This window comes from Saimiri boliviensis, chromosome 12 (genome assembly GCF_048565385.1).
Source record: "Saimiri boliviensis isolate mSaiBol1 chromosome 12, mSaiBol1.pri, whole genome shotgun sequence".
NCBI classification, from domain to species: domain Eukaryota; kingdom Metazoa; phylum Chordata; class Mammalia; order Primates; family Cebidae; genus Saimiri; species Saimiri boliviensis.
The window spans coordinates 28,501,877-28,522,462 of record NC_133460.1 but is presented as its reverse complement, the minus strand read 5'-3'; the positions used below and the strand labels follow the sequence as shown (position 1 = coordinate 28,522,462).

General features: G+C 57.4%; 2 protein-coding genes across 7 annotated transcripts in view; both read left to right on the top strand.

Moving 5' to 3' along the window:
• Window positions 1-5,925: 5,925 nt before the first annotated feature.
• Window positions 5,926-17,538, top strand: OPN4 (opsin 4). The gene is made up of 10 exons (XM_003929949.4): window positions 5,926-6,346; window positions 7,544-7,689; window positions 9,315-9,448; window positions 9,766-9,969; window positions 10,540-10,711; window positions 11,128-11,292; window positions 12,451-12,558; window positions 13,405-13,585; window positions 14,747-14,890; window positions 16,791-17,538. Exons 1-10 carry the CDS (start codon window positions 6,203-6,205, stop codon window positions 16,827-16,829), a joined length of 1,437 nt encoding a protein of 478 aa, XP_003929998.1. The 5' UTR covers window positions 5,926-6,202; the 3' UTR covers window positions 16,830-17,538.
• A 1,955-nt stretch (window positions 17,539-19,493) lies between these two features.
• Window positions 19,494-20,586, top strand: part of LDB3 (LIM domain binding 3) — a 70,091-nt gene continuing 68,998 nt past the window's right edge. The window contains exons 1-2 of one of the 6 annotated variants that reach the window (XM_074382185.1): window positions 19,494-19,651; window positions 19,750-19,865. In XM_074382185.1, the coding sequence (XP_074238286.1) occupies window positions 19,773-19,865 (93 nt within the window). In that variant the 5' untranslated portion in view covers window positions 19,494-19,651; window positions 19,750-19,772. The remainder of the gene's footprint in view (window positions 19,652-19,749; window positions 19,866-20,586) is intronic. The other 5 variants (XM_010340553.3, XM_039477787.2, XM_010340555.3 and 2 more) reach the window with 5 other exon arrangements.

Sequence of the window (20,586 nt, the reverse complement as noted above, 5' to 3'; positions counted from 1 at the left end):
GTTGCCTCTCCTACTTCAGCAGCCCCTGCCAGGTTGGAGCCTGGATTCTGGGCGAGGCATAAGCTGGGTGCTCTGCATGCTTTCTTGTGAAGCCACTCGGAAGCCCTGAGAGACAGGTGTTAGTATCTCCATTCTATGGGTGAGGAAACTGAGTCTCGGAGCTGTGTAGTTCCTTGTCACTTCCCAGCTCCCTGTAGCAAACACTGGCAAGGCTGGGATGCCAGCCAAGGTTGACCTGATTGTGCTGAGCCTGAGAGGAGATGAAATGTTCACGATTTTTATAGCTTGCCTGACACGTCTACAGTCACAAATTGGAATGCAGGGTTTTCTTTTCTTTTTGAGACAGAGTCTTCTCTGTCACCTAGACTGGAATTAGGTGGTGTGAACTTGGCTCACTGCAACCTCCGCCTCCTGGGTTCAAGTGATTCTCCTGCCTCAGCCACCCAAGTAGCTGGAACTACAGGTGCCCACCACCACATCTGGCTAATTTTTGTATTTTTAGGAGAGACAGGGTTTCGCCACGATGGCCAGCCTGGTCTTGAACTCCTGACCTCAGGCGATCCACCCACCTCAGCCTCCCAAAATGCTGGCATTATAGGCATGAGCCACTGTGTCCAGCCCAAATGCAGGGTTTTCATTCAGAGTTTTGCAGTGCCACTCATGCAATGCTGAGATCAGCTAGGGCTGTGGAGTAGTCACAGAACAGACCCAGAGACATATTTAGGCCAGAATGGGTCTTTACTAAGAATATCTCTGATGTTTCCTGTCGATTTCTGTCCTGCTTCATTTGTCTTTTATACCTCTCCTCTCTGAGAGGTCAGAAATTGCTCTGGGCTATTATAAATCAAAGTGGGTGACTCTCTCCCTTAGACAAGTGCCCCACTTTTGGGGCATTATCGTCATAATCAGACATTTGATTATGATCGGCTATAATATTTTGAGGAAGAAAAGTACCATTCCAACAAGTTACCAAAAGGACAGAAAAGTATACAATCCATGAGTCTCTGTGCCTCTCTCTTTGTACCCCAATTAGAGTGCTCTGTGGGCAAACAAGGAAATGTTAAAGGTGCTAAGGAAAGAATTTCTTTTTTAAAATTCAGTAGCAAGCTCTCAATTTCTGCTGGGTGTGGCCCAAAGCATGGGAAATACAGGACCACCCACTGGCTGGTTTTTTTTTTTTTTTTACATCCACATGCCTCTCTTGGGAGTAGTAAATTTTCACATAAAAGTTTATTATTTTAGCCATCCTCATGTTCTCCTCAGTCATCCTGTTTCCTAAATCTTCTCTCTTGCCTGATCCCCTCTAAAGAAGCCTCCAGCAAAGGGAGGAATAGGCCACTCTGGGGCAAGGCTGTGTCACCTCTCTCCATTCTACATCAGGCTCGCCTGGGATGGCGATGGTGCCTTAGGCAAACCGGAGTGTGGCACAGTGCTATAGGAGTTTAATGAATGCACGACACCCAGATGGGTCTATGATGTTGGAGCCCCCCAGACTGGACTCACTGAGATGATACATGCAAACCTGGACACTGAGCATCCAGGGTCAGCACCCCAGGCCAGGAAATGTGGGTGCCATCAGCAAGAAATCAGGTGGTATGACAGGTGTGCCTGTCAGGGCAGGAAATGGCTTCACTGTGCTGTGCAGACTCTATCCATCATCAAGTCGTCCTTGAAACCCTGGCTCTGTCCCTTTCAGCTTCCTTTGGCCAGGATAGGCTGCACAGGGTTGGGAGTGGGAGCACTCCTGAGTAGGAGGGAGGGGAGGGAGGAACCATAGAGAGCAGGGTTGGCCACAGATGGGAACTCGGAACGTTAACGGGGCCACAGGGTGACTTGGCTGATCCCAGCAGGAAGGCCCACACTTAGGAGGCGGGGGTGGTGTCCCCAGGCTAAGGGCAGGTAAAAGGGCAGAGTTACACATGGGGTTCTATGGTGTAAGGCAGCAGAAAATAAGAGTTTTTCTGAATTTCTATGTTTCTAACCCCTCCCCTCAGGCTATGGGGAGGAGGGTCCCAACCTGAAGGGGTTTGCCAGCTTCCAGGGGACGGAGGGAGGGAGGCCCCAGATGAGGTATTGGCCAGATGCCTACAGGACTGTACTTAATAAGACATTTAATATTCCCCTGGGAACAGCTCCTGGGAGTTTCCCAGGAGTCTCTGAATAACCAGATAGTCTCTTCCAGCCAAGGGATGAGGAAACTAATCCCCAGAAGTGGACAGGATGGGCCTGGCATGGGAGGGGCACAGCAGTGTTGCTTGCTGGGCTGGCCTGGGCTGGGCCGGAGGGCAGGGAGCCCTGCCTACTCTCTGGAGAGTGGGTGCTGTGGCCAGAAATACAGAAATGAAAAGGACAGGAGCTTCCAGCACTCCTGGCTTTTCTATCAGCTCTTCTTGCAAGGGCTTTCAGAAAATGTCTACAGAGGACAGGAATAATGGGGCTCCTAGGCCCATAAGTCGAGTCAGCATCTGTTGGGGGTTGTGGGCAGTAGCTAGGATGGCTGGTTGATTCCAGTCCCCCAGAGCGTGGTTATGTGTCTGCTGAGGGTCTGCTGCTTAGTCGTTTCTAAATAGCGCACTTCCTGTTCCTGCCGCCCCAGCCTGGCCCTCGACCCGCTGCGCAGCCCCAGGGTAGCTCTCAGGCCTCCTGCTCTTGTGGCCCTGCTACTCCCCTGAGAACGAGGGGCTAGAAAGCTTTTCCCACCTCCAGCCATGCCAGCGAAGTGTGAAGAGCAGGCAGCAGTCAGTGTGGAGCTGTGGGCCAGGGCTACACGTACCACTGCACACACTCGGCCCTCTGCGTCTCCCTGGAGCGGTGAGGGGAGGAGCAGAGGTGATCAGCCATAGACTCCTAGGCCAGGCCGAGCAGAAGCGTGGCTCAGGCTGATCCAGAGGCTGGCCAGGCAGAGAGCCACCAAATGCTGCCCACCCAAGGGCCCCTGTGGGTTACATGGGCGGGCTGACCTACAGGCCATGGGCTAGGGACACACCACCTACTGGCTATGATGGCACGTAGGGGTGGGTGGAGGGAAGGACATCACGTATGTGGGGACAGCTGCCAGGTGCTCCATCACCTTGCCCTGCTCTGCTCTCTGTTGCAGGAACTGCATCACCCCAGCTTCCTTCCCAGGCTTGTGGGTAGGCCTGACCGTGGCAAGGCTCCTGCAGAAAATGGGAGGCCAGAGTGGGGCAGTGAGGGTCCCACGTCCCTGCTCTGCTCACCACGCACCTCTCCAGCAGCCATGCCTCCTTGCGAACGTCCTACTTTGGTGGCACCCAGCTGGAGAGCCCCAGCCCCTGGAATTACAGCAGCCCCTTCCTCCTGTGGTCCTTCCAGCCTCGGCCACAGCAATGTGCCCCACTGGCGCTAATTTCTGGGTCGCCTCAGTGTCCCCTCAGATCGGCTCTTCCACCACCTGTTACCAACCCCTGAAGTCCTCCCAAGAGCCTACAACAGCATCTCACCCACTTAATGTGAGGATGGACACACCTCGTGCATCCACACCTGAGTCAGGTCTGGGAAGCCTTGCGTTCTTACAAGCTGCAGGAGGGGTATACATCAGCGGCCAGTTCTCTGGCCACACTTTGAGAAGCAAGGACCAGGGAGATTCTGGGTTTCCTGATACAAAGTGTTAGGTGCTCTGCTAGGCAGTGGGTCTCAAAGACGAACAACACAGACCTGTTGGCATTCCAAGGAGGGAGACAGACATGGTCAGACAACAGTCGCTGCAAATGACACTATCAGTGGATGCACCGAGGGACAGACAGGAGAAGGTGAACAGCTGGGCATTTAGAGGCCTGGAGGAGGCGGAATTTGAGCAGAGATCCAGAGCAGGGGACAGGGTAAGGTTTCAGGAGCAGTGCATAGCAGAGGCTGGGTGACCAGAGGTGCTGTGTGCCTTTGGTGGTCTGAGAGGAGGCCAGCCTGGTCTCCAGGCACGGAGCTAGGCAGGTTCAGTGGGTCCTCCTCTTTCATCAAGAGAAGCCACACCCGAACTCAGCTCCCCATGGAATCAGGCTTCCTCCTCCTGCAAGGCCTAATCCAGCTTCCAGCAAGGTCTCCAGGTGCTGGCAGTTGGTGCTCTCAGACACATCCCCAGTCAGCTGGCAGCCACACACAGACTGCCTGGCGCCTGAGCTCAACTCCTTGTCCCGAAAACAAGGCTGCTCAGGAGCATGCATGGAAAAGGGGCAGGAACAGGGCAGGTCCCTGGGGACACTGAGCCCCATGCAGTGACAGCAGCCTGGCCCATGCACGCACAGAGGAAACAGCGGGTCTGTTTTGGCTGAGCCTCGGTGTGTGTGTTTCCCCCTAAAACCCACTTCTTATCCCCACATACCAGGTGATGTAGCACCTCCCGCCACCTGCCTTGCCACGTTCAGGCTCTGTCTCTGTCTTAAAAGCTATGGAAGCCACCAAAGGATTAAGTGTGAGATTCTCTGTCTGGAATTTGTGTTTCTACCTGCCTTTAGGGCTGCAGCAGGAAGCAAGAACTGTAAGGGAGGAACCAGAGCAAAGTGGGGCCATGGAGGGGAGATGTGGGTGGCTACCTCAGCCCCATCAGAAACCCCAGCACCAAGTGCTGAGGTCAGCCTGCCCCCGGGAATGGCACTGGGGGAGGAGGAGATGCCCAGGACCATCTCCAAGGGAGTGGGCACCAGCCAGAGTGGGGACTGGGAGGACAATGAGGACCCCTTCCCCACTTGTCCCTGCATTGAGATCCTTGGATGGCACAGGCCCATGGGACCATCAGTGGGCAACCACGAGGGATCTCGAGAGGCTGCCTGACCCCACCTCCTGCATCAAGCCTGTGAAAGAGGAGAAGTGCTCAGGGAAGGTGAGAGCACCTGGGAGGGAGAACAGGAGCCACCTGTTCCGAGGACAGTGATGGAAGGCCAGGGTTCCCACACGTCAGACCGCAGCTTCCAGCCAGGACAGCTTGGGCAGCAGTAGTCACAGGGGACGCCTGGAGGCTGAGGCTGCCCACATGACCCTCCTGGCTCCATTGGATGGCAAGCTCTGGGCAGACGAGCTGCCAGGTAGATGCGGAGTGCAAAGATTGGGAGCACGAGCACCATCTTCCCAGTGGGACAGAAGCTTCCCAGTGGGGCAGAAGCTCAGGAGTGAGGGGGGTGCCCAGAGGAGACGTCAGTGTCACCCATGGGGCTGCAGTGCACAAGCCAAAGAGAAAGGATGCTGTCAGATGAGACGTGGGCTTCCAAAGGCCCCAAGAGGGGGGCTTCAAGTCCTCTGACCTTTCTTTGAAGTGCTCTTTTGAGGCCTGTGGGTGCGTGGATACCCACCCCCACCCCCCGCTATGTGTCCACCTGACTAGCACTTCTCCCCTGGAACCCCTGTGCCTCCTCCTTCACCTGCACCCTCTCTTAATTAGCAGGTTGGAGAGTGGGGTCCACATTGAATGGGACGTTGTGTTGACTCAGAACTGCTCCCAGCTGCGAGGAATTGTTAAACCCCTACATACAAACACACACATGTGCACACATATTCACACACCTAAACACATACACACACAGTCACACACACAATCTCACATACATATACAACCGCATACACACACACACACACACTCACAAACACACACATACACATTCATGCCACCGTCATCTCAGAAATCTTCCTTGAAACACACACACACACACACACAAACACTCACACCACCATCATCCCAGAAATCTTTGAAGCACACACACTTACACGCACACATATTCATGCCACCATCATCCGAGAAATTTCTCTTGAAACACTTGCACACATTCACGTACACATTCACGCCACCATCATCCCAGAAATCTCCCTTGAAACACACACACATTCACGCCACCATCATCAGACCTTCGTAGACAGACACCCAGGGACCTTTGTCCGAGTGGGCGGGAGGCATGAGCAACTGAGCATGTGCAGCTCCCACACCACTATATAAAGATGGGGATGAACTCCATGGCTGAGTCACCATAATCGGGACACACTCCTTTGCGCTTCACCAGACACAGACACAGACACAGCCGCCAGCCCCAAGAGCAGCTCCAGGCCTGGATCTGTGCTGGACAGAGAAGCCAGCAGCCAGCAGGCTGAGCAGGGGTGCTGAGGATGGAAGCAAGTTGGGAGGCTGAGCACAGCTGAAGACCTGAGATCCCTGTGCCCTTGACTTCTCTGTGTGCTTGAGCAAGGACCATCCCAGCTCAGGATGAACCTTCCTACAGGATCCAGAGTCCCGCCGAGCCCAACCCAGGAGCCTAGCTGCATGACCACTCCAGCCCCACCAAGCAGGTGGGACAGCTCCCAGAGCAGCATCTCTAGCCTGAGCCAGCTTCCATCCATCAGCCCCACGGTAAGCCTGGGCAAGCATGTGCATGCACAGAGCCTTCCCTGTCCCCTTCCTGGTCTCCTCCAGGGCACACACAGGGATCTAGACAGGGAGCTAGAAAAGGTCTGAACTCTGCTGTGGGGCCTTGAGCCATTACTGGACCTCTCTAAACCCACCCACCCCCTGATAAACGGGCTGATAGAGGAGGGTGAAAGCAATGTTCTCCCTCATGGAGAGCGCTCAAGGAACAGAAAGGCCAGCCCTGAGAACGAGGAGCTGGAATGGCTGCACCCATTCCTTTCAGAGGTTGCTCGGATACCCCATGGAGCCCTCTAGGGAGGAGGGCACATCCTGGGCCTCTGGATCCGTCCAGGCCACAGTGAAGCGTCAGGTGCCTTCTACCACCTCCATCATCCTAGCCCAGGCCCAGGGCCACATTCCATCAACACCACTGCTACCTGGAGAGGGCTGAGGGCACCTCTCAGGACCTGGGGATGCTGGCTCAGGTGCTGGACAGGATGGGAAGGCTCCAGTAGCTATAGGGGCCACTGGGGCAGGATAGAGACCAAGCCACCCTCTCTTCTCCAGAAAGGGGTTAGGGTGGGAGGAGTCTTTACATCCCTTTGTCCTGACCTCATACGGTCATGACCTCCCTTCAGTGACCCTGGGAGGCCTAAGCTTTCTTTCTAAAGGGAATTCACTTCATTCTTATGCCAGGCATCAAGGTCAGCTGTACCGAGTTAGGCTATGGGGCAATGCAGCTTCTCACTCTAAGGCTCAGAAAGGGACGGGACTCCTGAGAAGGGCTCCACCCGACGCCACGAGCCCAGCGTCTAGAGGCCTCAAACACTGTCTTGGGCACTTGGGCTGGAGTCCATACTGCAGGCAGGGATGCACCCAGGAGTTGGCTCTGCCTTCCCCCCAAGGAAAGATAGGGTGACCCAAGCCATGTCCCTGCTTGCCAGGTGCATGTCTGTCCTACCAGCCTCCAGCCAGTGATCTGAGCCCACTCCTGGAAGGCCCGTGTGCCACGATCTAGGAGCTTGGGCTCAACTTTAGAAAGGACCTGCACTTCTCTTCTGCCTGGCCACTTACAAACTGTGTGTGCAAGAGTCTTTGCCGCTCTGAGCCTCAGTGTTCCCACCTGCCCTGTTGAGATCCTCAGGACTACTCAAAGGTGACAAGAAATAATGTGATTCCCTTGTTTCTCTGTCTCTGCAGGCAGCTGGGACTTGGGCTGCTGCCTGGATCCCCTTCCCCACGGTTGATGTTCCAGACCATGCCCACTACACCCTGGGCACAGTGATCTTGCTGGTGGGAGTAACGGGGATGCTGGGCAACCTGACGGTCATCTATACCTTCTGCAGGTGCCTGGCTGGTGGTGCTGGGCCCAGGGCGTTGAGGGTGGCAGCCATGCAGATGGGGAAGAACATGCTGGCAGGACTGTTGGCTCCAACTCTGGCCAGGGCACTGTTGAGGGTAGGCAGGGAGGGTGGGGCCGTGTCTTCCTCAAGGTCAGGGAAAGGGCCAAAAATGGTCCAGGGAAGCTTGACTGACTGGCGCCAGTTGAGACCCAGGTGCATCCTCTGTGGAGGCGGTGTGTGCCCAGAATATGTGGAGGTGGGTCTCTGACCATTCTGCCCTGCTCTCAGCTCACCTCTGCCATCACCTGCCCCAGAGAGTATCCTCCCTCTGCCCTGAAGAGCAGCCCTAGGCCTGGCGCAGTGGCTCATGCCTATAATCTCAGCACTTTGGGAGGCCGAAGTAGGCAGATCACTTGAGGTCAGGAGTTTGAGACCAGTCTGGCCAACATGGTGAAACACCATCTCTACTAAAATACAAAAATTAGCCAGGTGTGGTGGCGTGTGCCTGTAATCTCAGCTGCTTGGGAGGCTGAGGCAGGAGAATTGCCTGAACCTGGGAGGTGGAGCTTGCAGTGAACCAAGATCGTACCACTGCACTCCAGCCCGGGCGACAGAGCGAATCTCCATACCACTTCCCCCAAAAAAGAGCAGCCGTGGGGACCAGGATACTCAAGTTTCTCAAACACCCCTGACACCCACCCCCAGTGTCCCTCTCCATCTGCCCCCCTGCCTGGCTCGGTGGCTGAAGGACTGGGCACCTCATTTTTTCTCCTTGAGCTCACCTTTTCTTACCTGCAAAATGGAGCTGTGCTTCATGCAGTCACTGTGATGACGCAGTAAGCTCACGGATGTGCACTGCCCCGCAAATGGGCCACTTGCTGAGTGCTGTGCACTGGAGTGAGTCACTTCATGGGTGGGAGTGTCTTGTCTGGAAAATGGGAACAATGAGGCCTCCCTCAGGGTAGATGGAAAGAAGGTTGACAACAGGAGCTGAGGCCAGTGGCCGTGCCTGGCCCAGCCGTGATGCACAGCTGTCAGCATCTCTGCCCTTTGTCATTCCCAAGGGTGAGGACTGGAGAGACACTGTGCCCGGCAGGGCGCAGGCGGAACGTGACACTGGAGAAAGGGTGGGGGAGGAGGGAGGCATGAGAAGCCGTGGGAAGGTACAGTCAGGGCACACAGGAGGAGGAGCCTGAGCAGAAGCCCCTAGGGAGAGCTTGGCCTGGAGGGACCAAACGAAACCAGCGAATCGGCCAAGGAGATGGTGTGAGTCATGAAGAGGGATTTAGAGGGCGAGAAGAGGAAAGGGACATTACCCAAGAACTGGCCTGCGCTGGGCCACTCCTCAGGTTTTGGAGAGAAACTGTCCCCTGCTTCACTCTGAGGGAGCTGTCTTGGGGTCCTCATTCAGCCTGCACTGCTGGATTCAACAGTTGCTCGGTTGGTCCCTGATGGCCAGTGGGCTAGCTCTGTGGCCCGGCAGCTCATGCCTGTCTGTAGGCATACATGTGTGTGCATGTGTGAGTGTGTGGCACGTGTGTGCACATGTGTGCTTGGGGGGTGCAGAAAGCTCCCCATAGCTCCGGAGGTGTCAGGAAGCACCTCCTAACAGCTTCCGACCCTCCCAGGAGCAGAAGCCTCCGGACACCTGCCAACATGTTCATTATCAACCTCGCGGTCAGCGACTTCCTCATGTCCTTCACCCAGGCTCCAGTCTTCTTCGCCAGCAGCCTCTATAAGCAGTGGCTTTTTGGGGAGACAGGTAGACACTGGGGCTCCCTTTTTCTGGAGGGAGGAAGAGGGTTTTGACCTGGGAATGCCCACGGTGGAGGGTGGCCCAGAGGAGGTGATTTGCTGCTCCTGGGCAGAAAGTGGGTAGCTGCCCTCAGTCCCGTGAATGAGCAAGAAGGGAAGACGCGGTGTTGGTCTTAAGGCGGCTGCCAGCCTTGGCCAGATGTGGCAGGTGGAGGGGATGGCGCGCACTCAGGCCTGCTCTTCCTGCAAGGCAAGGCCGGAGCAGAGTGCCCTGTGGCCCCAGACCCTCCTCCCCAGGACTCAGCGCGGGGGCTGTGCCCACAGGCTGCGAGTTCTATGCCTTCTGTGGGGCTCTCTTTGGCATCTCTTCCATGATCACCCTGACGGCCATCGCCCTGGACCGCTATCTGGTGATCACACGCCCACTGGCCACCATTGGTGTGGCGTCCAAGAGGCGCGCAGCGTTTGTCCTGCTGGGCGTTTGGCTCTATGCCCTGGCCTGGAGTCTGCCACCCTTCTTTGGCTGGAGTAAGTGAGCTGGTGGAACTGGAAGAGGGGCAGATAGGCTGGGAGGGGCACATTCAAAGGGAGGTAGGTGGGCTTGGGTCAGCCAGCTAGTGGGGGGCAGGGGTGTCCAGGAACCATCTGAGCCTCAGGTCAGATTGTCATTCAGCAAGGGAAACTGACACTATCCCATCAGGGGCCAGAGGATCTCCTGGGCAGCTGATCCCCACATACAGAGACTTTCTGCATGGGGCACAGTGACAGGTACTTCTGATGCTGAGTCAGACCAGGCAGAGGCTGGGGTATGACGCCTCTGCAGGTGGAGGGGTGGAGAGCAAGGCAGTAGCTTTCCTGGCCAAGACCAGGCCTTTGGCTGAAGCCCTGGCAAGCACAGCCTTGCAGTTACAGTGAGGTTTCTGCTCAAATCTAGCAGGAATGGGAGGCAGTGGGCTTTGCAGGACATCCCTACTCCCTCCAGCTTCCTTACTGCACTGGACAAGGCCATATCAGGGGCCAGGGCTATGTATGGGGACCATACATAAGGAGCCAAGGTCAATGCCACCCCAAAGGCTGAGGGCCTGCTCTGGCTCTCAGGCGCCTACGTGCCTGAGGGACTGCTGACATCCTGCTCCTGGGACTACATGAGCTTCACGCCGGCCGTGCGTGCCTACACCATGCTTCTCTGCTGCTTCGTGTTCTTTCTCCCTCTGCTTATCATCATCTACTGCTACATCTTCATCTTCAGAGCCATCCGGGAGACAGGACGGTAAGAGCCAAGCATGGAGGGGGACTACAGGAAGGGGGCTGGCCCCTTGGCCAGGTGGCCCCTGCCCCACCACTCATACCTGCACCAGCCCACCAGAGCATGCCCATGGGTGAAGAGAGGCTGGGCACGTGCTTATGGGGCAGTGATGTCTACGGAAGCCTCAGGAGACAAGGGCTTCTAGGGATGGCTTTTAGGTGTGGCTGAGGGGGCCGAGAAGGCACACAGAGGCATGGGGGCAGCTGAGGCTTCACATCATGAAAAACTTTCTGGAAGTCAGGGCTGCCTGCACTGGAAGGAATGACACTCTCCTGAGTGCCCCCCAAGGATAGTCCAGGGAGGCTCCCTGACAGCAGCCGTGCCCCAGGTGCTCGCTGGCACCCGGCTGGGGTCAGACCCAGACTATGCGTCTTTCCCAGGGCTCTCCAGACCTTCGGGGCCTGCAAGGGCAGTGGCGAGTCCCTGTGGCAGCAGCAGCGGCTGCAGAGCGAGTGCAAGATGGCCAAGATCATGCTGCTGGTCATCCTCCTCTTTGTGCTCTCCTGGGCTCCCTATTCTGCTGTGGCCCTGGTAGCCTTCGCTGGGTGAGCAGTGGCTAAAGGGTTGAGGAAGAGACTGAAGGGGTGGGGGCAGGAGCAAGAAGTCTGGGCATCGTCTCCCTCCCAGCCAACCCCGGCCAGCCATCGTCACAGCTTATTCTCTCCCTGGGTAAGGTTCCCAGTCCCAGGGTGGGCGGGGGGCCACCTAGTTCCTGGAGGCACCAGGGCACATGCAGAGGAGCTCTGGGCCCCACACAGCTTTGGGCAGACGGTCTGCCAGTCCCTTTGGAACACACAGCTCCCTCTGTTCCCTCTCTGCCTGGGCTGTAGTCACACAGCCAGAGATGCTGCCCATCTCCAGGCATGGGTCCCTGAGAGCTGCCCTTCTAGCCCTTTATGTCTAGAGTCTGGGAATTGTGACATCTGCAGCAGCATGGATGCAGGCTCAACCTCAGAAGTGCTTTTGAGAAGTGAGGGCTATTAAACACTGGAACTGCTTAGATAGGACACCTTCTAGGAATGGCCTGGTCCCCGAGGGGCCCTACCGTGGGGTTTCTCACGGTTGGGGTGGAATGTGGGAAAAGCTGAGCTCCAAGGACCAGAGTCAATGGGGGTAAGCGGGGTATCGCCAGCAGCACAGGCTCCAAGGGACAGTGGTCCTGGGGACCTTCACCCCAAACCTGGCACATCTTCCTTCCAGAGCCGCACTCTCAACCATCCGCTGCTCCATCCCACTCACTCAGATTAGAATTCTCCTGGCACTGGCTGCATGTGGTGGCTCATGCCTGTAATCCCAACACTTTGGGAGGCCAAGACAGGTGGATCACCTGAGGTCAGGTGTTCCAGACCAGCCTGGCCAACATGATAAAACCCTGTCTCTACCAAAAATACAAAAATTAGCCAGGCGTGGTGGTGGGCACCTGTAGTTCCAGCTACTCGGGAGGCTGAGGCAGGAGAATCGCTTGAACCCAGGAGTGAAGGTTGCAGTGAGCTGAGATCACACCACTGCACTCCAGCCCAGGTGACAGAGCAAAAAAATAAAATAAATAATTATCCTGGTACTGCCAATTCTTCCCGATAGGGCTGACTTAGCTGTGCTGGTTTGGCCCGGATTAGGATTTGGGCTTTGGCAGGGCCTGGCCCAGAGGAAAAGGTACGTCAGGAGGGCCAGCTAGCTTGGGGACCACACCTTCTCTGTCCTAGGTACGCACACGTCCTGACACCCTACATGAGCTCGGTGCCAGCCGTCATCGCCAAGGCCTCTGCAATCCACAACCCCATCATATATGCCATCACCCACCCCAAGTACAGGTGTGGCTCTTTCCTGGGACCCCACACCATGGCCTCTGAGGGCCTGGCCTGCAAATGAGGGCAGGGGCCACCACCTTTCCTGTCTTTTGTATGTGTGTTGGATGGGGGTCACCAGCAGTTGGGAACAGCCAGTAACACTGAGTGGGGTCTGGAATTAGTGTGCCTCCCTCCCCTGCCCCAGTTTCCCAGGAGCACAGTGTGGAGGGAGGTCAGGGCTCCCTGGGCAGTGTCCAATTTTAACTACGGGCCTTCAGAGCTGGGGTGTAGGGCAGCCAGGACAGTCCTGTGAAGTTAAGCACCCCCCAAATAGTGTCATCCTAAAGAGACCACAGCAGGGAGTGCTCAGCTCTGCTCCCAGGGCCTGGCAGGGGCCTGGGGTGGCTCTGGGCCAGTGTGCGTGCTGATAGCAACCCAGCAAGGCCGCTTCTCCTTCCGTGCTTCCTTTTGCCTGGTGGTGACAGTCACTCACTGCCCTCCCAAGGCCAGTGGCAGGCCTGAGCGCGTCCAGCACAGAGGCTGCTCAGGAGTGTCCCTCGTCACCATTACCAGAGATGTGGCTTGGGCCAGCCACTTGAAGGCTGGAACTGACATCCCCAGGCACTCCCTGCATGCCTACCACCCAGAGTCTGTCTGTGGCTCCCCCCAGCCCTGTGAGCCTGTCAATCTCCCCACCCAGCGTCTGTCTTTCTGTCCGCATCACCTGCCATAGTTCCCAGGGTCTCAGCCTTTCCACTTCCCCAAGGCTCTCGTAACCGTACATTAGGCCTGTACCAGCCTGTGCATCCATCCCCTTCCCTGCATCTGTCTGCCCATCCCTGGCCCTAATCAGATGTGCGGCTCCTGCAGGGTGGCCATTGCCCAGCACCTGCCCTGCCTGGGGGTGCTGCTGGGTGTATCACGCCGTCACAGTCACCCCTACCCCAGCTACCGCTCCACCCACCGCTCCACGCTGATCAGCCACACCTCCAACCTCAGCTGGATCTCCGGAAGAAGGCGCCAGGAGTCCCTGGGCTCAGAGAGTGAGGTGGTAAGGACCCGGGGCCCTCACCGGCTTACGCCTGGCCATCCCTTCCTCAGGCAACCCTGGGGCTCTGGGAGGGACATGGGCTCTGGCAGAGCTGCCTCTGAGACTCAGGGACCCTCAGGATGCTGGCACCCTGGCAGGAAGAGCACCCCCCAACACCCCCATGGAGTTCATCATCCTCCCTGATAGGAAGGGCACGGGGGCCAGAGAGGGGATGGTTTGGAGGTTCCCAGGAGTGGCGCCAGGATTGAACACAGGTCAATCCTGTGTTCTAACTCCAGGCCATGTCCTTTTCCACACTGACACTCTCCCTAGAGCCGCAGCCTGAAGAAATCAGTGCATCTGGCCCTAGATAGGGCTCCAGAGAGATGAGGCAGGAGTTAGCTTGAAGCTCCTTGCTTCTCAGCAGTAAGCCCCCTACTCCTGGGAGCCTTGAAGAGCCCACAGGATGGGCATGGGCCCTGGAGATGGGAGACGTGGCTTTGAGCCTGGGCAGGTCACTTACGCCCTCTGAGGCTCCAGGTCCTCCTCTGAAAGGGAAAACGGGTGTCTCACATCACCGCTGGCCAGGTGTGCCCAGGGATGGGTGTCAGCCCTCCTTGGCGCCTGCAGCTCTGCTGCCCCTAGATGCCCCCAGGAAAGCGCCATATGCCACCAGCTCCTGGCCCCGCCTCACTTGGGCTCCTCCTTAATTCTACCTAAAGCGCCCTCTGTGGGCCTCAGCAAGAGCTGCCGCCGACTGATTAGCCAGTAATTGCCTTGGGCTGCCAGCATCCCTGGGGGTTTCAGTTGAGGGACTGAGAGGAGCTGTCAGGGGTCCCTCCTGTAAACCACTGTAGTGAACAACAAAGAAAAATCTAAGCTGTTAATGGAGGCCTAGACCCTCGTGAAGACCACCCATCTATTCAAATATAAATAGCCACGTGCTTAGGAAAGTGTGCAGGTGTGCAGATGCACGCACGTGCACACACCCACACACACCCTAGCACAGGCACGCACAATTTACGGGGTTTATTTGGTGACCAGCAACCGTGCAAATGGTGTCAGGGGCCTCCTGCAATGAATACCTGTGGGGGGGATGGAGGAGGGCCTGGTGGGGGAGGGGCAGGACCAAAGCTGTGGACTGTCCCTCTCACCTCAGAGTCACTCTCTCACCTCTCCCAGGGCTGGACACACATGGAGGCAGCAGCTGTGTGGGGTGCTGCCCAGCAAGCGAATGGGCGGTCCCTCTACGGTCAGGGTCTGGAGGACATGGAAGCCAAGGCACTGCCCAGGTCCCAGGGACAGGAAGCAGAGACTCCAGGGAAGGTGATTGGATCCGGTACCTGCCAGTCCATAAGGGGATGGGGATTAGGGGCGAGTAGCCCAGGGAGTGGCCAGGAAAGGGGGCCTTGTTCTCGTGGGCAGGGGCGATACCCTTCAGGAATCACCTGCTCCCAGCACCTTGCAGCTCTTCCTTGTCCGCCTGGGGGTCTTTGTGACTCCAAGATGCTCTGAGCAGGGCCTGCATGTGGTCTGCGCTTGTCTGTGTGTGATCGTGTAACTCTGACTCTGCACAGTGCTGTTTGTGCTGTTGGCTGTGCTGTGCCATGATGAGTGTACATGTGTGTGCCCACGAGGATGGGGGTCTGCAGCCGGCAGAGCATAGCTCGAGCATGTGTGTGGCCATGTGTCCGGCGCATGCTCTGTCACTCTGACACCCAGTGGCATGTGACTGAGCGTGCCCCAATGTGTCTGCTGTAAGCTCTGCATGTGACCGAGTGTGGGTGATGTGTACCTCTCTGTGTGACTGCAAGGTTGGACATACCTGGGGAGGAAGGGGCTGCAAGCTGTGTATGTGCTCACCGTGAATGTCCTGAGATCAGGATGTCACTCAGAACACTTGTGGCTATTAAAAGAAGGCCAGCTGTCGGCCCAAGTGCCTATGGAACGGAATGTCGATGGCGATTAGAGAAGGCCATATTCTGGAACACTGGAAATGCCATGTGCACAGGCTCCCAGGCAGCCCTTCGCCCCAGCTGACAGCTCCCCGTCTACCCCTCCTGTCACATCCACACAACACCCCCAGCTCGGCTCCTGGGCTCCTCAGGCTTCCCTACCTAGTCCAAGGCCAAAGGCACATTCCTGCCTTTCTTCCTTCCTGAGTGCTGTGCCCTGTGCATCCAAGAACTAGAGCCCTGGGCTGTCCCTGCAGTTGGGGTACCTCAGCCTCCCCCAGCATTCCCCCAAAGGGCACTGCCCCCTGTCCTGGAGTCCAGGCACTGTGAATGCCACAAAGGCCAGGACAAAGGCCTGGCAGTGACCCCCAGGCTGACCAGGCACTGATGAAAGACACAGTGCCTGTGTTGGAGGGATACTGGGCTGGGCTGGGGTGCTGGGCAGCCATCAGCAGTCACCAAACACATGTGATAAGTGCTGTCATCGAGGTGTGAGCACGCAGGGTACTGAAAGCAGGGGCAAGTCCCCAGCGCTCCCCAGGAAGGTAGAGGTGAAGCAGGGATCTGCAGGCAGCTGGAACGAGGAGTGTGGGGAGCACTGAGTGGTCCAGGATGAGGATACAGCCTGTGTGACTGTGCAAACACGGAGGCACAGGGGCACAGGGGCACAGGGGAGGGAGCTCAACATGCCCTGGAGCAGGATGTTTCTCTGTTCCAGGAGATACCAGCCAGAGGTACCCTGGGGATTGGCAGTGGGGGACAAAGGAGAGCAAAGAGGGGCAGGAAGTGGTAGGAGCAGTGGGAAGGCCCCATCAGGGACTGACCTGAGGTGTCTCCAGACCTGACCTGGGGATAGGTAGCCCCGGAAGGGGGTTGGTCAGGATGAAGACCAGAGGAAACCAGTGCTGCAGGGCAGGCAAGGAATGACCCATTTAAGGGCAGCAAGAGCGAGGGGTGGTTTCAGTCTCTGCAAGTGGAGGAGAGGAGAGGAGAGGATTGGTTGGTGGAGGTTAGGATGAGTTCAGTTGTGACCCCGGGAGTCAAGAGCCTGGGGAGCATCCCAGGAGCTGCTCTGCAGGCAATGCTAGGCATTGCTGGTTCCTACTCCGGCATGTGGACTCCGGGAAGGCCCATCCCTGACCCAGGACACAAATTGGCCCTTCCATGCAACCTCCCCTAGCCCTCGGTGACCCAGTGTGTAGAGGGTCATTGAGAGACTGCCTCCAGTGAACTGCTCCTTCACTAAACAGATGTGTGCTGTTTGTTTGCAGACCAAGGGGCTGCTCCCCAGCCTGGACCCCAGGATGTAGGACACCCACTGGCTCTCCCTTTCTTCTGGGACACATCCAGTCCCCCAACATCTCCCTCATACACACAGATCCAGCATTACCCTGTGAGCCTGCAGGCTCTGGAAGGGGCCCTGTCACCCGCGCTGCATGGAATTCGAAGTCCCATCCCCATGTCCCCTCTCCACACTTCAAAACTCCTGTCCCACAATGTCCTCCGCACCCACTTTCCAACTCAGCAGCTGCACCCCAGGCTCAGCCTGAAGGGTGTGTGCCCAGGCCCTCCCGCTTCCCGAGTTGTCTGCCTCTCCTCAAATGCTGTGTGCTGCAATTGTCCGGCCGATGACAATGGTGATGGCTCCAGGGAACACACCAGCTATTTATGAGCCTCTGCACCCAGGCTGGGCCTGTCACTGGCAGAGGAAGTCCAGCCCCACATCTCCCACTGCCAACAGCTGAAGCCGAGCACAGACCTCCCTTTGCACACTGGAACAGTTACTTACCTCTGGCTTCTTCCCCCAGCGTACCGTTCTCACTGCGGCCCACATTCTTGTGCACACGGGCATTTGCAGACACGCTGTCCCATAGCTGCCTATCTGAATGCACACCAAGCACATGCGTGCGCACTCTGCATCTGTGATTCATTTCATGTAGTGGTCTCAGCTCCTCCCAGGGCTGTGTGGATCTGACAGGTATAGGAAAATAAAAAGCGGAGAAGGTGTCCTCAGACAAATATGGTCTCTACCTTTTGGTGCTGTTATGGGAACGAGAACCGGGGCCTGGCCTCTGATGCCTCCAGCAACTTCGCTTCCTCCCCTCCCTCTGTCCCCATTCTTGGGACTCTCACTCTGCAGGCCCACCTCAAACTGGAGGGAGCACCAAAGAGAAGGGACAAAGGCCAGGCTGGCCCCCATCCTCTCTCACTCCCCAATGAGCTACTGAGCTCCGCCCAGCCCAAGTGTACCAGCTGATCTCTGACTGGCTTCAGGTCTCCCGGGGGAGGCAGATGGAGGGAGGCTGGCCTTCGCCTTTAAGAGCATTCTCCTGCCACCCCTCCCTTCCCCCAGAAGCGAGCTTCATCAGGCAGGAGACAGAGGCCAGAGAAAGAGCCTGCAGCTCCAGGTACAGCCTCCCCCAGCTCCCCAGCCCCGTGCAGGGTGGGTGCCTTCCTTCTCCCACACTGGTTATGTCCTGTTGCTGGGTCCTCCCCAGACTGGCAGGGTGGACAGACACCCCTAGGAAAGGGAATAAAGTTGGAGTTAGGGATGAATGGCATGGGGCTTTGCCAGGAGGGGCAGGGAATGGTATGAGGGAGGGATGCTGGCTGTGGACTGCTGGCCTCCTAGGCTGGGCTGTGTGTTATAGGGTGAAGGAGGTGATTAAGTGGGGAAGGGACACAGGTCTTTCCCTGGCTTCTTCCACTTGATAGTTCTGTGACCTTGGGGAAGTGACCAAGCAACCAAGTAATATGGGCGATCCTACCTTGTGCTTTGCGTGTGCCAGACCCCAGGTGTAAGGCTGGAAGCTGAGAAATGACTCACACCCAGGCCTGCACTGACTCCTGAGGGTCCAAGCCGGAGCCCTCCAAGAGGGCCAGCAAGCAGCCAATCCAGTTGCCTCCCCTGAGCCTCAGTTTCCACAACCAGGGAGCCAGGGTGGGCCTTGATCTATCTCCAGACCACATAGGGACCTGAGGTCTTTCTTGAGAAAGGGGTTGGCCCAAAGACCACACTGGCAGAAGTCCCAAGGCACCAAGGCCCCCACCCAGAACACATTGTCTCTGGGGTACAGGCTGAACATGCCACACATTCTTCCCTTCTCTACCCCTCCTGGCCCTGTGTCCTAGCAGCTGAGCAAATGGCGTCTCCTCCCTTCTCCCTGCCCCCGCCATTCCTGTGCAAAGGGCACAGGGCCTGGCGTGTGGCACTGGCAGCTGGAGCTTTCCATGCTGCCGTCAAGTTTTCCAGAGTACAAACGAGACAGGAGAGCCAGGAATAACTGGCTGGGCCCCCAGGGGGTCTGGAAGGGATAGGCCTGCCTCAGACCTGCTTTCAGACCCTATGCCAAGGGGATGCAAGCAGAGGGCCACCTGCCCAGGACCAGGACTTTGGGAGGCATCCGTGGCCACTGGGAGCCCATGATCTGGCATGCATCCTGTAGGAATCGGCCCAGACTTCAGTGTGGCCTGGGTCCACTCCTTGCGTGACCTTGGAGAAGTCATTTAACCTCCCTGAGGCTTGTCTCCTGCAGGCCCAGGTGGCAGCCTCTCAGGATCCCAGGGAGTGAAGGGCCCATGCTGAGCTTGGCCATGCCCAGAGCTGCTGCTATTATGATCATTTTTATGGCTGGACAACCCTGGGCCAGTCCCAGACCAGCTGGAGCCTCAGCTCAGGCACCTCCAGGGCGCCACACTGGATAAAGCACAACCTTACAATCCTGGGCGAGGACCACAGGGCAGCAAAGCCCCTGCCCAAGGGACCTCAGCTTCCCCCATCTTCTGAGCAAGAGGATGGGTACCACGGAGCAGGAAGAGCGAGTGTCTGCGCTCTCCAGAGGACACAGGAGCAAGGAGACCAGAGCATTCTCACCAACCTGGCCAGTCCCCCTTCCTGCCCCCTGGGGGGGTGCTGGGTGCCGGACATCCCTCCCCAGGGGCTATATTAACCGTGTGAGTCACGGTGGACCGGCTGGGAGGCCACAGGCGGGCGGGCACAGTGTAGGGTTACAGTCCATTTATGGGTGCAGCCGAGGGCAGATATCAGTGTCGATGGCATTCGCTCCCAGCTATTCTTAGGAGCCTCTCAGGCGCTCCACACAGCCCTGCCGGGCAGCAAGGAACAGATCAGGCAAGGCTTGGGGGCAGGAGCAGGGACAGAGGTGCGGGCTGGGCAGGTGGAGTGTGTGAGTGCCCTCTCACTCAGTCCTCTCTACCTTTTGTCCACAGAGGTGACTGCTGACAGCACCGGCATGTCTTACAGTGTGACTCTGACTGGGCCCGGGCCCTGGGGCTTCCGTCTGCAGGGGGGCAAGGACTTCAACATGCCCCTCACTATATCCCGGGTGAGTGCACCCTGCCACAGCCTGGCACCCGAGGGGTTGGGCACACTTGGAGGAAGGCATGTGTGTCCATCTGTCTGTCTGTCTGTCCGTCCTTTCTGAGGCTCTCAGAAAGCAGAGCATGTCCCATCCCATGGGACTGGCCTGGTCCTCTGCTCTCAGCCACAGCTGTTTGCTCACCGGAGCCTGCTGGCCTATTATGAGTGTGAGACATCATGAACAGGTGGTAGGTGTTTTCAGCAGAGAAGAAAATGCTGAGTTTTCAGGCAGGCAGGCAGGTAGCTGGGCAGAGAATAGTGTCTTCCTAATCCCTTCCCTGTTAGGGTGGGCTCTGGGTACCCCCAAGCCCGGAACCTTTCCCCAGAGGTGGGCAGCTGCTTTGGGAAGGGAGGCTTCCCAGCATGAAGAGGGCAGGTGATGGGTAGTTGGATAGATGGACAGACTGCTGACCTTGGTTGCCCTGCTGTCAGAGCGTGCGGCTGGGCTGGACTGTATGGGCTCCAGCACCCGCTCCATCCCAAGCTTGAGACGCCGGCCCTCTGGCTCATGGGGCTGGGCCTTCTTCCCTCACCTGCTTGAGCTCCTCCCCATTCACCATGGCTGCTTTGTCTGTCTCGCGTCTTTTCCCCACATGCATTGGCCCCATGTCCTGTGATGTCTGTGACGGAGAGCAGCACGGCCCGATGCGAATGACACAGAACACTGGGGGTTGTCTGAGTAACTC